The 20,312-nt window shown below is 42.3% G+C and overlaps 1 protein-coding gene across 1 annotated transcript in view; it reads left to right on the forward strand.

The window, feature by feature from the left end:
• The window catches only part of RASAL2 (RAS protein activator like 2), a 184,420-nt gene that overhangs the window by 50,033 nt on the left and 114,075 nt on the right, over positions 1-20,312 (forward strand). Inside the window, exon 3 of the mRNA XM_014943486.1 lies at positions 10,274-10,400. Within this exon, the coding sequence (XP_014798972.1) occupies positions 10,274-10,400 (127 nt within the window). The remainder of the gene's footprint in view (positions 1-10,273; positions 10,401-20,312) is intronic.

Raw genomic sequence — 20,312 nt, forward strand, 5'->3', positions numbered from 1 at the left:
GCATGGCAGAGGTGACAGCAAACTGTGTGCATCCAAAACTCCCTCCTAGAGTTTTACAGCCCATATTTAATTCTGCCACTGTATCTTCTTGTGTTATTGCTGCTTTTAATGGTAGTTAAAGCCACCACAGTTATGTAGACCTACATCCTTCTGCCAGTGCAGGCGTAGAGCAAGGGAAAAGTGCAGTAAAGGTAGGGAAAAATGGGTTGGTTTTTGCTTGTTTTGGAGTGCTGGGCAGAGAAGGTGTGTGCAACCTTCACACTATACAGTCATCCTTGTTGTAGTCACAAGGTAAATTGATTGAGGCAAAGGTTTGCCCTTTCTCTTGCTAAATGCAGCGAGGAAGATTGGGTGCCCCTTGGCAAGGTTACTCAAAGCTATAGCAACCATCTTTGCTTTAATTACAAAATTACTGTGTTTGTGGGGTGTGTGAGTGTATAAATAGCATGTAGTACTTGGCATTGTGCCTTGCCATGAAGGTAATGTCAATATGGGTAAAGAATAGGCATGTTTTAGTTGATCGAAACACTGAACAAACAAATGCTGATAAGTCCCTTCTCCTAGACTACGCCGCGATATGTTTTCTCTTGTGATATTTGATGTCTGGAGACTGCCATGAATACATGAGCTTTAGAAGCGTTTGATAATGCTCCTGGGTTTGTTTGTTTAATTATTCTGCTGTAGATTTACCCTGTTTAAAAATAAATATTTCAGGAGGAGCTATAAAATAGGAATGTTTCCAGAGTGCAGAAATAGATTTGATTACATATAAATGCCCATGAGTCTAATACCGTCGTTTACTACGTTTGGAGATGACCTGAATTTTGGGTTGTTTTTTTTCTTTTGAAGCTTCTGTGTATGGCTGTGTACAGGCTGAGAGTATAAGATCTATTCCTGATGTGGCACTAAATATTATTCATCTTTGGTTACGATCAAGTTTATTTACAAGGGCTGAAATATTTCCTTGCATAGAAAGAGTAGGAGGACGTGGTTTAGAGAAGGACTTGAGTTATTAGAAGGGAAAAACATCAATGCTAATGTGCAGGAGAGGTGATCAAACGCAGGGAAAATAGAAGGCCCATATCATGATGTTTGTTTACTATGTAATTCTTTTTCTAGTCTGACAGGACTGTCACCTAAGGAATTAAAGTATACACTGAAGAAACTTAAAGACATGTGAGGATTTTTCCTAAAATTGTACTGTACCAGCACAGCTGGGCTAAATGGATGCATCTCATTAAAGACATGTAATTGAAAACAACACTGGCTCATATCACAAATAATTATCTGAAGGTGGTAATCATGCACTTATGGGTTCTTAATTTCTTGTACCACATACAGTTAAAAGCATTTTGCTGGGAGTGAGATGAGTCTTTTGCTTAGATCCTGAGAATTAAATATGGAAAGTCTTATGTATCACCAGTGTATTAAGTCAGTATATACTATGTTTGAATACACTCTAGTTTTTTTTGTCAGAAGCTGGAGAAACTCAATGTCAGGCTATAGAGAGCCTGAGTTTTAAGTATAGCAGTTACCAGAAAAATTGAGCAGTAGAGTAAATCTTTGTGCGTGCTCTCAAAGGAGCCTGCCTGCACTATCAGAATGAGAAATAACTTGTTTGGGGAAGTGCTGCATGCAGATGGGCCAAGCAGACATGCCTTTGGTGCAGGTGTGACTCCACATGCTGATAATGTGATTTGTTTCAGAAGCCAGTAGCTGGAGTCAGATTTGCCATTCTGATTTTAAAGTAATTTGGGACTACTTTTAAGTGAAAGGAAAAAGGGAACTCCTTGCAGAGTCATGAGTGCCCTGTAGGAAAATAAAGGCTTGTTTTAGTCTAGCTTCTGAGTTCTGTACACATGGCAGTGTACATATGAGCCCTTAAAGAAAGTCAAAACACATAGGAGTAGAACTGCTAGTTAAGAGAGAGGCACAGAGCTGATACTCTGGATTTGCACCTTCTACTTTTTTTCTGAAATAGAAGTATTACTTGTAGCTTTCATAAGAAAAGGAAGGGGGAGGCGACTCAGTTGAATTTTACTTGGCAAGTCATTCAGAGTTAAAAGAGGCTCTATGAAATGTGATCTAGAAGGAAGAGTGAACAAAGGCCTTAGGCAGCAGTGGGGAGAGATGCTTGGGAAGAGCATAATGGTTGAAAAGTATGTAGGAGGGAATCAAAAAAAGCCCATGGGTGGGACCACAGGTACAGGGAGCCTAAGCAAAAGACCAGGTGAACGAGGAAAAGGGAGGTTACTTAAAGAAGAAAATGGAAGAGGATGTTTAGGGTAAAATTATCATAAAGGTGATGCTGGAGGAGGTTTTTTTAATAACCTGAAATGAAGTGAGAGAGGGAAGAGGAAGCTGAAGATGGAGAGTTTCTTGTTCTGAACATGAAAATTGCTGATAAGAGTCGGTAGGTCACAATTTCTTTAGAGTGCTGAAGAGGATCCTAAAAACAACCTGAGGGACAGAATGATACCATCAGTAAGGGGGTGGGTGTGAGGGAAGGAGGAAGAGATGTTAACAGCAGGGTGCCCTTGCAGCTGAAAGGGAGCCACTTGCATCATCACAAGGCTAGTGTAATTTGAAAACTGCAAGTCTGAAGCATCTCATTTTATTCTCCGTGCATCTGCTTTGTTACTTCATGGAATAAAAATCCAAGAAGCTTAGCCTGTGTGAAATTGCAAGGGAACAGAAATGTTTGATGTTTGTAATACTTTGTAAAATCATTTAGCAAGCAAGTATGTATGTCAAAGCCAAGAAGTAGGAAAACATACAAAATGCAAACAGGTAAATGAAGGATGTCTTAATTGTTTCAGGTATAATGCTAAGTTTAGTTTCTTTCAGTTAATGCTGTTGCACAGATTTTTAAGACTGAGGGAACAGTAAAGAAATAAACAGAGTAGTAAGAAAACTCTTTTCTTATAACATCCCACCACTATGGATTTATTGTCAATGCAGTTTGGACAGAGTATGTGTAAGGAAGATTTTGCACTGTGCAAGCACAAGAGTAGGTTGGAAATCAACTTGATCCAAAAATGTCCGTAATTAGACAAAAATAGCCTGACAGTATCACCTTGTGCAGTGTAGAAAAATGTTTATCACTTGACACCTTGTCAACTGTATAAAAATGAAAATAGGTGAGACTGAAGAATGAAGATTATTAATGAAAGGAAGAGATTGATGGTCAAAAAGTAAGTAGAAAGAAAATGAATCCCTGACATGAAAGACGACTTAGCAAATAAGGAGTCATGAGTGACAGGAGATATGCAATTACTACAACACATCATGGTGTGGTAATATCTAGCAGCATCTTCCAAGACTAGGAGAACAGGTCTGGATTGTAGGGACATGAGAGACGACTTAGCAAATAAGGAGTCATGAGGGACAGGAGATATGCAATTACTACAACACATCATGGTGTGGTAATATCTAGCAGCATCTTCCAAGACTAGGAGAACAGGTCTGGATTGATTCACTTACAAATCAGGTAGGTTTTTTTTTATGAGGAAGATGGTTTCCCACTGTCAGGAAGGTGTAGATATTTTCATCATTTGTGAAACTTGTTCCATAGTTTAAGAGCTGTGAGGCCACAGTAAAAATGGCTGCAAAACCAGTGCCATTTCAACAGGGAAAGGGAATGAGTTAGTGTTTATGAAAAGCGGTTTCGGATAGATAATCCATTGCACAGCACTTTCATGAGGGAAGTGACAAGTGGCTGCATCTGGTTTTGGGCTGCTTTTCAGTGAGTCTTTGTCTGTAACTTGGCTGCTGTCCTGAAGAATCTTTTAATTTTGTGTTCAGTCAGAAACAAAGATAAACACTTTTCACTGTGTTAGACACTTAACTTTTTTGTCCCTGCACCCACACCCTCATCTTTCTTCTTGGATTTAGGGGTGTTTTTAATCAAGGGCAAAGGATAGTAAAGACCTACGTTGACTGTGACAAGATCTACTACTTACTGGTGCTGGTGACAGAGGCCAGCAGCAGGACAGCTCTGATGTATTTTCCTACCCTCCCATCTCTTGTGACTGACACCAGGAGTGGAGTGACAGCAGTGATCCCAAGAGAAAACAGCAAGAGCAGACACTGATGCATGGGGCCCCGAGGGAGGTTCTTCACTCTCTGCCATTCTCAAAAGACTTGTCACGTTGGCATCTTACAGCAAATATGTTTTACCTGCAAATAGGAGTTTGTCAAAGCTGAACCCAGTAGTAAGAAAAGGTTTGCTTCAATTCCCAAATGAATTTAATTATTTCTTTTCCAAAAGCCCAAAGACACGTTTGTTGTCAACATTTTTAAAGTGGATTTCTATGTCAAAATTTTAGACAGCTTCTAACTTCCTCGAGAAAGGTAAACATTTAAATGAATTATTTAACTGTTTTGTTGACATGATCCCAAACTTTCTGACTGTTAGTTCAGAAGGGGTTGCAAGTTTTTACTGTGAATCAGTCTTTCCAGTCTCCAAGTATCTATCTGCAATGAAGAAATATTTTTCCTACTTCTTTTTTTTAAAAAGAACCTAGTTCAGTTTGCCTTTGAGACATCAAATGCTTGTAAAGCTCTTACTTCTACTACTTCTGAAACCTCTCCATCATCACACTACTAGAAATCCCAAATGTGGGCTTTTTATACTTAAAAAGCATGTTTGGTGGCAGGTGAGCTGTGAGATTGGGGTCTGAGCTCTGAGCCTGTCCTCGTTAAACTTTGAAATTTGCCAGTGAAACGTGGCCTGTCATCACAATTGTCAAAACTGCCGAAATAGTCAGCATCTGGAGTGTCCCTACATACCTTCTTGTCCCGGAGTTAACGCTGCTCAGAGTCCAGCCCTGAACCAGCAGCTTCAGCACATCAGCTCAGGGTCAGAGGATTTCCAGGTTGGTGAAGTCTCAGCAGGGTAAAGAACAGGATAACAAAGCTGGATGGAAAACAAACAAACAAACAACAGGAAAAAAAAAAAAGAGCTGAAAGCCTAAATTCCCAGTAGAGTCCTGACTCTGCAAGACTTTGTCATTCCCTTCGATCCTTTGCTTGAAGTGCTTGCTGGAGGACAGGGGCTGGAGGAGGGTTGGGAAGATTGCAGATGTCTGATGTGGTGTTTATGTGGAATTTAGTTTTGCACTTGCTTGTGTTTCGGTGCCACCCGATTTGTGACTGCATCTGGCCTACCCCAGAGCAGTTTATATACCTGGTAAAAACATGTTCAGCCCAGGGAGGTGCAGAGCTGCTGGCCGAGATCTTGTAGGATGTTCACAAAGCTGTATTTTTAAGAGCAGACTGATCTTAGGGAAAGCAATAAACACTGGTCCCCTGCAGTCTTGGAGTGAGTTCTTTTGTCAATATAGACTGAGACTAGGGTTTTGGAGGAACGTTACCTAAAATAACATAGTGGGATCTTTTTTAGCTACTTTGCTACTTTAATTTTGTCTGTGAAATTGTGGAATGTTTGTATATTCTCTGGTTTAGATCAAGCTATGTAGCATTAAAATCTTATTCCTTATACAGTTTATAGAATTACTGAGTGAAATAAGCAGTACCAGTTTTTTCTCAAGCCACTCTAAATATGCTACCACACCAGTCTTTTGCTGCAGTAAATGAACGTAGCTACAGTGATGAACCTTTTTTAGTGTGCAGCCCAACAGTGTTTTTCTAGTCTGGACAAATGTTAAGTACAAAAGGCTAAGTGACCCAGAATTAGGACCTGAGCTCTCAGACAGTCTTCCTGTTAATGGCTCAGTTCCTCTTTGAAGATAAATCCTATCTCTGGTATGCAGAAGTAGATTTGTTTTTGACACTGACTCCCGTGTGCTGCAGCCTGTTTGCTTTTCCCAAGGACAAAAAGGACGGTGTGGCCTCAATCACCATTCTCCTCTTCACCCTCAGCAGGAGGTCAGTGCATCCATGGTGCCCTCTTAGCTATCCTCACTTCTTATATACACTGTTATCATGGGGGCAGTAGTGCTTTTTTTTTGTTTCAGTGGGTTAAAAAAATGTTTCTGGCATCCCGTGTCCGAAAGCAAAGATACTGAGAGGGTGTACTTAAAAGAAAAGGCACTATATTAATTTCATAGTTTAAAAAAAAAAAAAATAATAGTGGAGAAATCTACCCCACAGGAGCTGTATTGGTATAGAGCTAGCAGTTAGTGTAGGTGCAACCAGTTCACTGAGAGAGGAGGGTCAGAGGGTGGTAGCTTGATGCTGGTAAGGTGAGCAGAAGCAGGAGGGTGGGATAAGATACTGAGAGGGTGTACTTAAAAGAAAAGGCACTATATTAATTTCATAGTTAAATAAAAAAAATAAATAGTGGAGAAATCTACCCCACAGGAGCTGTATTGGTATAGAGGTAGCAGTTAGTGTAGGTGCAACACGTTCACTGAGAGAGGAGGGTCAGAGGATGGTAGCTTGATGCTGGTAAGGTGAGCAGAAGCAGGAGGGTGGGATTAACTGGTAGAAGCCGTGGAATACGGCTGGCAGCATCCCACCAAAAATGCTCTGAAGGAAATCAAGAGAGGCAGCGGAGCAGAAAAGTGTTTAGAGAGGAGCAGGACTACATTGAGCCTGCAGATGAAAACTGAAAATCTAATATGTGATCTTGATTGAATGAACGTGGCGTAAACTAACAAAATTAGTCTCTGCTTACCTTCCTAATGTGCTCTCGCCCAGAGATTGGTCGTCAAAGGAGCTGCTGTAAAAACCTACCAGCAAAGAAAGCAGCTTTAATAGAATAACCTCTAGGGATTTGGGAGACTTGTTTTGAAAAATTAACACCGTTTGAAGGAGACAAACAGACTAGGGTAGTAATAAATAGCATTTAAAAAATGACCTTAAGAGAATGCTAAGTGCTTAAGAGTCAGGAAATGCCAGAACTAGTTTGTGAGAGCCATTGTAGTGCAGCCTGTTTCTAAAATAGTACAGTATCTTGTACATATTTTACAACCTTCAGTACAAATGAATAATATCTTTTTGTTTGCTATTAATACTTGGGTTTCAGAGATGACTGAAGATAGGAAAGGATATAAGCAGTGCAGGAAATTAGAGGGGTTTCTATTCCTTTAGTGGCAAGCTGCCTTTTACATAGCTGTATGATAATAAATGGCCATGTTGCATGTATCGCAGTCACACTGTTGGAGCCAAAGTGTGCTGAGGTGTTTTGGGCACTGATGATTTGTGCCTCCAGCCCCAGGATGTTGCATCTCTCCTTCATCCCCGGGGTTTCTTCCAACTGTTGAATATAAAGGCTTAAGGCGGCCCTACCGGGTTGCAGATTCCAGATATAGCAACAGACACCAGACCAACAGCTTTAGGGATAAACAATTTATCTCTAAATAACATTGAGATAACAAATACAGATTATCCAGGTTGTTACAACAAGAAATGTAGTAACTCAGAAGCACACTTAACCAGGTTGAAACAACAGCAAATCCAGTAGTTCACTAATACTGAGCGTGCATGAATATCTGAGCATGCAAAAACCATGCAAAAACCATGGTCATAACCGTGGTTATCAGGCAGGCCAGCAGGAAGCAGGGCATGGCTTCCTCAGATGAACAACTTGGACCTGCCAGTGGGCTCAGGGAATTCCTAATTCCCGGATTGGGGTGTCCTCTTGTTGAGACATGGAAGCACTATCCAGACTTGTTAATCAACCATCACTTCCCGTCTCTGGCCCTGCTCTGTGCCATTTCTTTGGGGTGCATGGGGCCCAGAAATACTGCATGAGGCAGTGCTGGCCCCAGGTGCCCACCTCTTGGTAGTGAGGAAACAGTCATTACCATGACACCTGTTTAGCTCCGTGGAGATGGTGTTTCCTGTGCAGTCCCCATCTTTGGTGACCAGCCTTTCGCCAGCTTGAGGGATCTCTGCTGGCTTTCATCTTTTGAACCTCTTCAGAATAATGTCTATCTTCTGCTGCTGGAAGCAATGTCTGCCTCTTGTATTTTTTTTGGAGGAATCGCAGGTAGCTGTTGGAAAGTTTTTGTCTGTCTGCCTTTCTGTATGCAAAGTGACTGATGCTTGAATTAACCTGTGCTAATCACCTAAACAAAATCAGGATGCGCAAAGGTTTGTTTGTGTATAAATTCCTAAAGTAGTTGGGTGCTCTTCCTGATTCTCCAATCCTTATCCCTTTGTACATGTTTTTGGGATTGGATTAGGAGCACATCAGCCTTGTTTCTTGTCCCCAGACATACGGGCTGCTGGCTTTTTTAGAAATCTTGGCTGTTGTCAAAATGTCCTGCAGCTGCAGTGATAGGTAGCACATCTTATCACTTTTCTTCCAGCATAAGCACCTCTCTAGCAAAATGTAGTCGTACAGGCAGGTGTTTAAAGGCAAGATTAGCAGGGGAGCAAAACCTGAGGGGGTCGAGTTATGCCAAAATTTCAGAAGATAAACAAGATCTTCATACATTTATTACTTTCAAAGAGACTTAACGTACAGAAGTTTATTACTATGAAATAGTGAGGACCCCAAGCCTTTCTCAGAGCCTTCTGAGGTCCCACTTTTAGAATGAGTTTGTCTTAATATCCCTTTTCTCCGTGTGCCAACTATGACCAGCAGAATGCCCGTTTTTCTCTGACATGCTACAGCTGATCACTGAGTATGTCCTGAGATTGCAAAAATGCTTTTGTAATCTCAAAGTTTCACACGTAGCCATCTGAGCAGCAGCCTCTGCCTGACTTTCCCAGCGTGGAAGCGGGCAAGGCTGGGTAGCAATGAGTCCTGCGTTGGAGAACCACTTTCTGCCTTGTTAGGTGGGTCATCTGGATGTGACTTGGTACCTCTGGAGCGCAGGTCCCTGCACACCCGACCCCTCTGCGTGCACTAACACTCCTCACCACTGCAGTGGTTTAATCATAGAAAGGTTAGAGTTGGAAGGGACCTTAAAGATCATCGAGTTCCACCCCCCCTGCCGTGGGCAAGGGCAGCTCCTACTAGACCAGGTTGCTCCAAGCCCCATCCAGCCTGGCCCTGGAGGAACACCTCCAGGGATGGGGCACCCACAGCTTCTCTGGGCAACCTGTTCCAGTGTCTCACCACCCTCACAGGAAAGAATTTCTTTCTGGTATCTAATTTAAATCTCCTCTCTTCCAATTTAAAACTGTTACCCCTTGTCCTGTCACTGCACTTCCTGACAAAGAGTCCCTCTCCAGCTCTCCTGTAGGCATCCTTTAGGTACTGGACGGCTGCTATAAGGTCTCCCCGGAGCCTTCTCTTCTCCAGACTGAACAACCCCAGCTCTCTCAGCCTGTCCTCATAGGAGAGATGCTCTGTCCCTCTGATCATCTTCATGGCCCTCTGCTGGACCCGTTCCAAGAGGTCCATGTCCTTCCTGTGTTGAAGACTCCAGGTGGGGTCTCATGAGCGCAGAGCAGAGGGATAGAATCACTTCTCACGACCTGCTGGCCATGCGTCTTTTGATGCAGCCCAGGATGGAGTTGGCTTTTTGGGCTGCCAGCTCATGTCGAGCTTCTCATCCACGAGCACTCCTGAGTCCTTCTCCTCAGGGCTGCTCTCCAGTTTGCCCGGGTGAGCCTCAGGAATTTCGTGGTAAAGGCCGGGCATGCCTGACTGCCTCTGAAAGTTACTACCAGACGAGCAGAATCATAGAATCATAGAATCATCTAGGTTGGAAGAGACCCTTGGGATCATCGAGTCCAACCATCTCCCCTACTCTACAAAGTCATCCCCTACACCATGTCCCTCAGCACTGCATCTAAACGGCCCTTAAACACAGCCAGGGATGGTGACTCCACCCCCTCCCTGGGCAGCCTGTTCCAATGCCCTATCACTCTTTCGGTGAAAAATTCCTTCCTAATGTTCAATCTAAATCTACCCTGTTGGAGCTTGAAGCCATTCCCTCTCGTTCTGTCACTAATTACCTGTGAGAAGAGACCAACCTCTCTACAGTGTCCTTTCACGAAGTTGTAGAGAGTGATGAGGTCTCCCCTCAGCCTCCTCTTCCTCATACTAAACAGCCCTAACTCCCTCAGCCGCTCCTCATACGATTTGTTTTCCAGCCCCCTCACCAGCTTCGTTGCCCTCCTCTGCACTCGCTCCAGCACCTCGAGATCTCTCTTGTATTGAGGTGCCCAAAACTGGACACAATACTCGAGGTGTGGCCTCCCCAGTGCCGAGTACAGGGGCACAATCACCTCCCTACTTCTGCTGGTCACACTATTTTTTATATACAGAAGATTCAGTTCTTATGAAGACGGCGTATTAACAGGGTGGTCCAGTGGCAAATTAACAGTTGTTGGCATCCTTTCTATGCAGGTGCCCATCGATGGGGTCCAAGAGCCGCAGGCGGATGCTACCAAAGGGCGCTGCCTGCGCCGGACAGTGAGTGTCCCCTCCGAGGGCCAATTCCCCGAGTACCCACCAGAGGGGGCCACCAAACTAGGTAAGTGCAAACCTTGGCTGCAAGAAATGGATTTTAATTTAATTTATAGCCGCAAGCTTTATCAGAAGGCACTGCTTTCCTGGCAGCATCCTTGCAAAGGAGCCCGCCGAGGTGGGTAGCATCCAGCAGGACGTGCCACCAGGGCGTTGTTTGTAGATGCCTCCAGCAAAATTACTTGCAAACAACCAGAATTTATCCAAACATCGTCAAGATTATTATGGGGTACCGGAGAAGCTGGGCTGTTGCTGCACATGAGAAGGTTTTAGTTATGTTTGTAAGATTACGAGACGGCCCCGGGATTTACAACTGAGAGCTGCTGAACACAGATCAATAGGAATGCAGTGTTGCAGTTAGCTCTAAGTGGTTCCTGCTGGTTTTTAGAACTGTGTTGGGTGGTTACGTTTTACCTCACTTTGAGTCTCTCTGGAATTTCCTTTGCTTCATATTTTCATAACAAGTACTGGATAACAGGTTTTTCTGTAACTTACCTCATACCTGTTCAGGGTGCAGTTCCTAAAAGCACCAACCAACTGCCTGCTGCTGTTGGCTATAATTACACATGTTGAAATCTGGGGAAAGCAAAAGAAAAGGCAGGTATTAAAAATGACAGATAAAAGCTCTGTTGAGGTAGTTTCCCAAGTCCAGATTTGGCCCAGTTTCCCCTCTTTGTTCTGCCCCACCTGTGGCTGCATAAAGAGCATCATCCCAACTCTTTCCAGAAGAAAGGAAGAGTGAAGGGAGGCAGCAACTGCACACAAATGAACTCTTCTTTCTATTCCCAACCTATGCAAGAAAATTCCCTTGGTATAGACTGATAGGATCTATCAGCAATTCTTCCTTAGTTCAGCTGTAAAATATATCAGTCCTGGGAGAGAGTGAGCTATGAGGAAAAAGTAACGTGCATCTCTAAATAGTATAGCAGCCTTGATAACATTGTTATCAAAAGTGAAGAGCAGGTATTTTTCATCTCACAGGCTCAGCTATTTTCTATGCCAAGGAATTTTATTCTGTGAGTATATAGCACACAAGTCATTAAAATCCCACTCTTCCAGATAGTTAATTAACACATTGCGACTGTAGTACCTATTTATTTGTACTTGCCAGTAGCACGACTTAATTGTTCCTTCTTTGAGGAAGGCAGATAGGGTTCTTTTTTTGGTTTTGTTTGGCTTCTGGATTACAAACCTGAAAAGAAATAGGGCAGGTCAGGGATTTAGGAGGGAAAACTGCAAAATACATATGGGATGAATGGCATAAACAGAACCCCTACGGGATTTATTTTTGGCATTTCCAATGCAGCTCTAAATGATCATCTTGGTTTGCCATATGAGCAAATATTCATTCTTGTTCAGGACTAAAACCAGTATTAAACACATTTCCACAGTGCTATAGGCAAAATACTTATTCCAGGTATGTGGCTAGTGAGATGAATGATGAATCATTTTATGGCCAGACTGCACTAGGAAATGAACGCTATTTGCAGCTTTGCAAGCTAGAAGGACCTTTAAAATCTAGGATATATTATAGCCAGTCTGCACTAGGAAATGAACGTTATTTGCAGCTTTGCAAGCTAGAAGGACCTTGAATCATTTTATGGCCAGACTGCACTAGGAAATGAACGCTATTTGCAGCTTTGCAAGCTAGAAGGACCTTTAAAATCTAGGATTTAAATGGCTTCTTTTTCTATATCGTGTAAAAAAGGTGTAGAAAAATTTCTAGACTTCACTGAGCATCTGAATAGCTGAAAATCCCAGTGTTACGTTTTTAAATGTAACTTTATAACCTTGTTCATTTTTCTTGAATTGCTGTACGGAATGGATGACTGTGCTATTTGGGTATATGCCTTACTATGTATTTTTCTACAACTTTAGATGCATGTGGCATCTTACAGTGTTTTACTTGATGTACGCCTGACAAGAATATATTAAAAGTTCAAGAGAGACTCATACCCACATGGTCTTCTCCATATGAGAGCTGCAACTGTAGTGAACATAAACGTCACAAAGTGTGTAGCTAAAGGAAGCAGACATGCAGTGGGAGGGGAAGAAGAAAGGCATGAGCTGGTGAAAAATTAAGCAATGTCCATACAGAAAGGAAGGATGAGGGTAAGTGGGAGGGAAGAACATATGTAATCTCTGATTGCAGCACCCTACGTAGTTCCCTTCTTTTCACATTTTGGTGAGAAATGTTTCTTATCACTGTTACAGAAGTCTTACTAATCAAAAAAAAGGTGGGCTGATAGAGAGCAGTGGGAATAGCTTTGTGTCAAGATGTTGAGCCAGAGGACAAACCACTGCAGGAAACCATCAAACATCTTTATAAAGAGAAAGAAATGGATGGTGGCAGCCAGAATGTATCACCAGCAATACAGATAACAACTGCACTAAAATAGCTTTGGAGTGGACACCAAAAGCTGAAAAGGGCAGCAGAGGCAGCTAAAATATCTAGTAGAGAAATTGCTATGCAGAGCTGATAAGAATATCTAGCTTGTCCTAGGCAATCATGTGCATAACATGGCAACAGCAGGCATCTTATGATGATATCTGAAATTACTACTTGCAGATGAGCTCCTTAGGGCTGGCTCTAGGGCAGAGGTTAAGGCATAGCAGTGGCATTTGCTTTTTTTCCCCTAAGTAAGGTTGCCATACCTCTCTTATGATTGATTGATTGGAAAAAAAAAAAAGGAGGGGAAGAAAATCAGCTGATGGAACTCTTTTTCATCTGTAGAAGTACAGTTACACCTTGTATGAAATGTCAGGAGTATCGTATGAGGTCCATCTTTTTGTTAATGGAGCAACTGGAATGGTGTGTGTTCTTCAGGGCCTCTGCATATTCAGCAGTAGTACCCATTCTGCAAATTTCTGTGGCATTCTTTATAGCATTGTGCACACATCCTTGTAGCACTGTTCCTAGGAAGTGTGTGGGAGAGAAACTACCCGTGTTACAGCTGAGAAGTTGAAGCAAGAGATGCATAGCTCGTCAAAGGTCAACATTGAGTCAAGTGTGCTTTACCCAAGGGCTGTTGTAGTCATTCTTGCTGTCTCTTTCATTTTTACCCTTGCTGCAGGGTTGGCTCAGCTGTTCATGAGGCAGCTGCTGAAGCACCGTGGTTTACAGTCCCATATACTAAGATAGACACCAATTTCCACATACTTCAGTACAGTAAGCTGTAATTTGTGATGGTTCAGCAGCTGCTGGAGGAGCAGCTGAGCCATCCCTTCTGTACAGACAGAAACCACTGTGGTCATCCTCGAATGAGAGCTGGAGGGGTGGACACAAAGATAAAACACAAGATGGAAAGCGACTTCTTTAAACATTGAAAACTAATAAGATCATATAAAAACTGTAGCTCCAGAGGACACTCACCGTCTACTGCTAGCTTAGGAGCTTGCCCTCTGCTTGCAGAGAGTGGAGAGGTTGTTTCTAATGTTGACATTCTTAATTCCTATCTGGAAGGTATACTCTACACAGAGTTATGTCAGCAAGCCATCCATTAAATATATGCCATGAAATTTCCTTGCTACATAATCTGTATCATTGTGGTAATACCTCTCTGTCAGTGAATAGGCACACTCTGAATATGTCATTTACTTGCTAGGATTTCATCTTGGCAGCACTTATTCAGAGGTGCTTCCATTCAGGGAAGCTAAAAATGTAGCTGTAATTTCTAACTCTAACAGCTTGACAGCCTCTTTCCTTCTTCTTTCAAGCGTTACTTTCAATGGGGTAATTCTGTTATGAAGTGTGATATAGGCCCTGGAGACCAGCACCTCAATGTTACAGGAGGAGGTAAGATGAAGAGAACTCAAGCTGGTCCATCTCCTGTACTTGCCTCCATTTCTGTTTCAGATCCTGCTCTTTTATCTAACAGGTGTATTTTTTCCTGTTAGGGAGATTACATCCCTTGTCAAAGATCATTGTTTATAATAGCATATTGGAATTAACCATTCATACAGTAAAAGCATGATTCAGATTTCCACCATTCATACTGTTTGACAGACTAGTAACAGTTATTGCTTCCTTTCCCAAAATAATCCTCTTCTTTCTTACTCTGCTTCCTTCTCACCACCTGCTCACACTAAATGAGGGTTGTTAAGGAGCATACGTAGCAAAAGTTTTGATTCTGGCATCTGGGTGCATCTTTGTGGCGTTTTTTTGCCTGCGTATGTGAAAATATCAGGAGGGATTGAAAGTGAGGAAATGGTTTGGGGGTTGTTGTTTTATTTTTTTCTAATTTATTTTTAAATTATTAAGAAAGAGCATCACCAGGGAGAGATTTTTCGAGACTCTCTGATGCTTAGAAAGGCTCATGTTGGTGCAAATGGATTTTCTGTTTATATTTGGAGATTAAGTCATCTGAGAAGAAAATGAAGACTCTTTCACTTGTTGAAACAAGTTAACCCTGTTTTTTTCTCAGTCGCATCTGTGACTGCTGAATGTGAAGGCTCTTGAGAAAGATGGTGAAGATGCTCTTTGCAAATTTTCATTTTAGGTATCTGAAAGCAGGTCAGAGGTGAAGATGCTCTTTGCAAATTTTCATTTTGTCCTCACCTTGAGTCACTAGTATTGAGAATTTTTATTTTTTTATCCAGTCACTTGGTTTAATCAATGGGAAAACATCGCATGTGCTCTCTACCCATGCTAAATGCTGGCATGCTTGCTGGTTGTTGCCCTCAGGGATCTAATTGTTGTAAATATAAACATGGCACGTAGATGAGGAACTCTGGTGGGATGGTTCTGCAATACAAACAAGCAGCAAAAGGTGAGAGGAAAGGAGGCAGGAACCTCCTTAAACTACCTTTTATTGCTGACAGTAGTGTCTGGGACCACACAGTTAAAGCAGGGTTGGGGTTTTTTGTTATTTTCTTTTTCTTTCTATTTTTCTCCTTTTTTTTCGTCCTTTCTCAAAATGTGCTCCAATTTATTGGCTGGAGAGAGAATAGCCACCAAGACTGAGGACAATCTTGGTTCTGCAGGTGTTCTCCCTCTCCTTTGGTACAGTTGCATCCATACAACCTACTGTTACCATCTGTTCTTCCTCCTTGGGAGGAATCTCCTGTGCTCTGATGAGTTGCCGTTCTCCAAGTGTCTCTAAAGATTGCCTTTGTGACCACTGACATGGCAATGGAAGAGCAGTCATGGTGATGCCCTGTACTTGGTGCTGCTGACATACTGGGAATACTGGGGCCAGTATTGGGCCCACCACTTGAAGAAGGATGTTAAGAATCTGGAGATGACCTTGGCAGACCTCTGCTGGACTATTTGCTTCAGGAGTACGTGACCCATGAAAAGAGGCTGAGAGAGCTGGGCTTGTTTAGGCTGGCAAAAAAAAGAGGCTAAGGGGTTGATCTCATAGTTTATGGCTACTTGCAAGAGAGTTTGTGGTAATGGAGCCAAACCATTCTTAACAGTGGTAGATGATAAAACAAGAGGGAACGGCCACAAGTTGCACTTTGGGAGATTCAGATTGAGAGATTAGGAGAAAGTCTGGCACCAGGAGGGTAGTGCAGCACTAAACAGGTTGCCCAGCAAGGCTGTAGAAACTTCATCCTTTAAGGCTTTTGTGGCTCAGCTGGACAAAGCCACAGCTGACCTTATCGGGTGTTGGCAAGGCCCTGTTCTGGGTGAAAAATAGGACTAGGTAACCTCCAGGGGTTCCTTGCAACCAGCATTTCACTGTTTCTCTGTTTTACTTCCTGTCCCTTTTTGACTTTCTCTTCCTAGTGTGTATCTGCTTGTTGTCATAAAGCAACTGTAACTTGTCTTGTGCTGAGGCTTCCCTGATTGTTTTCAGCCTGATTTTTAAATGAAGTAGAACTGATGCTGTATCTCTGCATCCTCCTTTCTCCAATAATTTGTGCTTCCTGGCCAACAAATACTGAATCTGAGGGAGAGATAATGGTGTCAGAGGTACTAAGGTCCTACAACTTTCATAAAAATACATGGCCTAGTGATCATATGGGAAGGAGACTGGACAATTAAAAGTCAAATTGATAGGAAACTAGGTACCCTGACTTTGCTGATCACACAACTGTTATATAGTGGGCACCTAATCTGGCATTCTAGCTCAGTGGTAGATCACCCAAGTTGCTTTTTTTTTCCAACCTGAATTTCCTCAAGTTAAGCATGTAAGTGAGAGGGCTGAGTTGCAAAGCAACTGCAGCTATTGCTACCTTTTACAGAAAGCCAGCGGCAGCTAAAATTTATTTTAGATCTCTAAACACCTTCAGGAGTGTACTTTAGAGCTAATAAATAAAATCTATCTTCTGTACTGTGGTCAACTACACGTATAGTTTTGAAATGTGGTGAAGATGGAATTTTGAGTTTCAAACGTTACTTTTAACTTCCTCATCCTCTGGCTTAGTTGCACAGTTGATAGATCTTCATCTTGGTGATCAACCCCTTTGCATTGCCTCAAGTTCATTTCTTCAGGAAAAATTACACTGCATTCAGGAAATTCTCTGATCATGTAAATGAGGGAAGAGGTGATAAAAATGAAGCCCAAATCAGTTTTGGAGCCAGATCCATACTGCATTGCTATCAGGTGACCAGTTAGCTGTGCAAAAATCCTGCCTTCCTACAGTTTTAAAAGGTTATGTCCAGAGGCTTGGAAATGGAGTGAGCAACAGAAGATCAGTGAAGTGACGTCTGGTTTCGTTGCTGCCTGGTATGTAGCTCTATGTTCCTGCAAGCAGCTGCTAAACCCTCCTACGTGGGGATGACTGCACCAAGAAAATACACAGCCTGTGCTCTTCCTTCAGGTAAAAACTTGGCAGGAGAGAGCAGACATTAGCTAAAAAGATTTCTAGGGTTATTTCAATTACTGCTGTTTCTAAGACGAGGTTGTTGGCAACTGAAACGATCCAAGCTGAGCCTTGCTTTCTGTATATTTCAGTTAGAATCAGTACTTTTTAATGAAAGGATTAAGAGATTTACTCACCACATAATTATGATCCTTCTATAGTAAGGTTTAAGATGAATACCTGAAAAGGGTTACTGCTTGGGCGGGGGGGAGACGGGAGACGGTCTGTTTTAAAAGAGAGATTGCTTGTGACCTGGTCAATGAAAGAATCTGCAATGCACCAATCTTTACATATTCAGTAAAGATTTACTTAGGGAAGATGCAGGAATTTGAAATAATGGACTTCCTATAACTTCTAACAAAACTGTGTGCTGAAAAGAGGGCTGTCCCTTCACCTTCCACCACTCAATTTTGCCTACAAAGAATATCTGTTAGAAAAAAATGAGGTTTACAGCTCCCTATATCTCAGCTGTAGGGATTTATGATGTGTCTTGATGAAAGAATTTTCCCCATAGCCCTGTCTGCTTTTTCACTGTGTTGCTATCTGCAAAATATCCATCTCCTGTCAACGATTACGCATGGCAGGGATGCAAAATAGGGCTTTGGGTTTAGCCCTCAAATTGAGGGGTGTGTTGCATAGCAGTATCTCTGGCAGGAAGATGGAGTCAGATGTGCTGACTTGACTTGTTCGCAGCTCTTTGGGTTTGCCTGATTTGGGCTTGCACGAGCCTGTTTGTATATACATGCACAAATATACATGTGAGAGATTCACAATCCTCCTTTAAGCAGAGGAGTCTGAAGGATCAGATGCATTATTGTCCATTGCCTTTCTCATTTAAATTAGCAACCCTCCATCAGTGGTTTGGGGATTATTCTTTTTTTTTTTCTTCTTGATCTCTAAGTGCTTTGTACCAAAAATCTAAACTGAAGCTGAAAGGTGATTCTCTGAGGAGATCAGTACAGAAAGCACCGTTCTGCACTTGTGTGGTTTGATGCTGCTGAAGAACCGGCCGTGATTCTGTGCCCTGCAGGTGGGTACCGTGCACGTTTGGCCACACGGCTCTGTTCTTCACCACACTTCAGCCCCGACCTGACAGCGTTGCCAGAACCTGTGCAGGTGAGCCTTTTGTGATCTGAAGCCTTTGGCTCATGTAATAGCACAAACGAGGGTTTGCTGAAGACTTTATCCTTTGCCTTCTTCGTTGTCCAGTGCGTTGAGTCACGATCTCCTGGAGCTGTGGCTGTTGGGTATGATTAAGAGGGATTGTAGCAACACCAAGATCAATTGAAATTCTAAAACTTCAACTCTCTTTCTTTAGATGACATTGTTTACCCATCATGCTCTGTCCCAAAATGCAAATATATGCAAACTGTGAGATGCATTTTTAAAAATCTCCTGTGAAATACAGCTGCTTTTGGGCATCGTTAAAGAGCCAACAGGCTACAGAGGGAAACACCTACTGTGTGAAGTGTCCTGCTATCTTCTGCATCCACAAAAGACATTAGGAAACTTTGGGAAAAGCCCTGAAGTAATCTGAAATTTGGACAATGTACAGTACAATTTGCCTGCCTTGGAAGGAAGAAGAATTTAGGCAACTCTGCTTGAAATTAAAACTGACTCCAGGGAGGCTAGATGTAACAAACAGGATGCCTGGATCTCAGTGACATTCCCCCTGGGCGATTGGAGTTATTTGTATACAGAAAATTGCCAAGCTGCTATCTTTTTCTTCTTCTATAACGCAAGCGAAGCCAAAGGATTTTGTTTTGTTCTGAATGCTGCCGAAACTTTATTCCCTTGGACACAGATCATCTGTGCTGAAAGCCAGGTTTCGTCACGAAGCAAATTTTATCTGTTTAGATCTTAAACCTTTTTAGAGCAGAGATTAACAGGGGTATGAACACATAATCTTGACTTTCTAGTATTGACACATAATCCGTTAGGGGTTTTTTCCCCTTGGAAATGTACATCCCTGCCTGCTACTTCCAGCACACACAGAAAATCACTCTAGAGATTTAAAAATTCTGTGATGTGAGCATAAAGAACACTTTATAAGTAGAGCATGTTGTGCAATGTAGCAATTGCTAAGAACTGGTAGCTGTTGGACCATCTGGGGCAGACTTGTTGACTCTGTTTTTACCAAACCTCAGTTTACTATGAGGGAAGCTATCATTTTCCTTAGTATCTCAACAACAACAAGTTACTTATTAAATTCTTTAGAGGAATCTACCTTAAATCATGCATGAACTTACTGTGGATTGTTAAATTTTGTAGGTTCTCTTTTGTAGTTGTTTGATCTTGTGGCAAAAAGTAATTACACTTCACCCAACCATGTACACTTGCTTTTTTTTACTTCACTAACAACCAGCTTTACACTTAATGGAAAATTAACCTTCCTTCCTATAGCCTGAATTTCCTTATCTTAAGTTTTTTCTAGAGTTAATTTGAGCTGTTGAGCTAAATTGAAAAACAGTGATGAAATTAGATATGGTACAGACTTCAGCATTGGTTATGGAATTGGTTGCTGATCAGTTTGTTGCTTTAGCATAAATTGATACTCGACAATTCAAATACTTACAAAATTGGATTAAGTGCATCTAGTTTGAAGTTTGTACGAAATTTAAATATACAAAGTTCTCTTCACTCCGCAGGGGTATGCATGCTCTTGTCTCCCTGCTTCATCACCCTCTTTGGTGCTGGTTCTATTGCATGCTTCCCAGGTGAACAGATTTGACTTTACGCAGTGAAATCACGTTCACATACACGTTGTGTTGATGGGTTGGCTTTGAATCTGATCTGGTAGATATTCTGAAGAACCCTGCAGCCATGTGGTGGCTCCAGCACAAAGGACGTGGTGGGAGTGTGTTGCTTAAGGACAGTAGGAGAGCTAAATGGTTTCCACCCCTGCGCTCAGGCCACGTAGCAGCCTGGAGCTACAGAGGGTCAGTTGGGTGTTATATGAAGCTGCTCTCGGCATTAGCTTTAATCTGGCCAGTGCATTTAGAGTAACAGTGGAGCCAAGGCTGCAGAGACTTGAACAAGGGCTGGGCAAGAGTTTTAGAAGAGCTTGTGTTGTTACTACTCACTTCTGCCACCGCCGAACTCTGTGGTC

This window comes from Calidris pugnax, unplaced genomic scaffold (assembly GCF_001431845.1).
Source record: "Calidris pugnax isolate Ruff unplaced genomic scaffold, ASM143184v1 scaffold63, whole genome shotgun sequence".
NCBI classification, from domain to species: domain Eukaryota; kingdom Metazoa; phylum Chordata; class Aves; order Charadriiformes; family Scolopacidae; genus Calidris; species Calidris pugnax.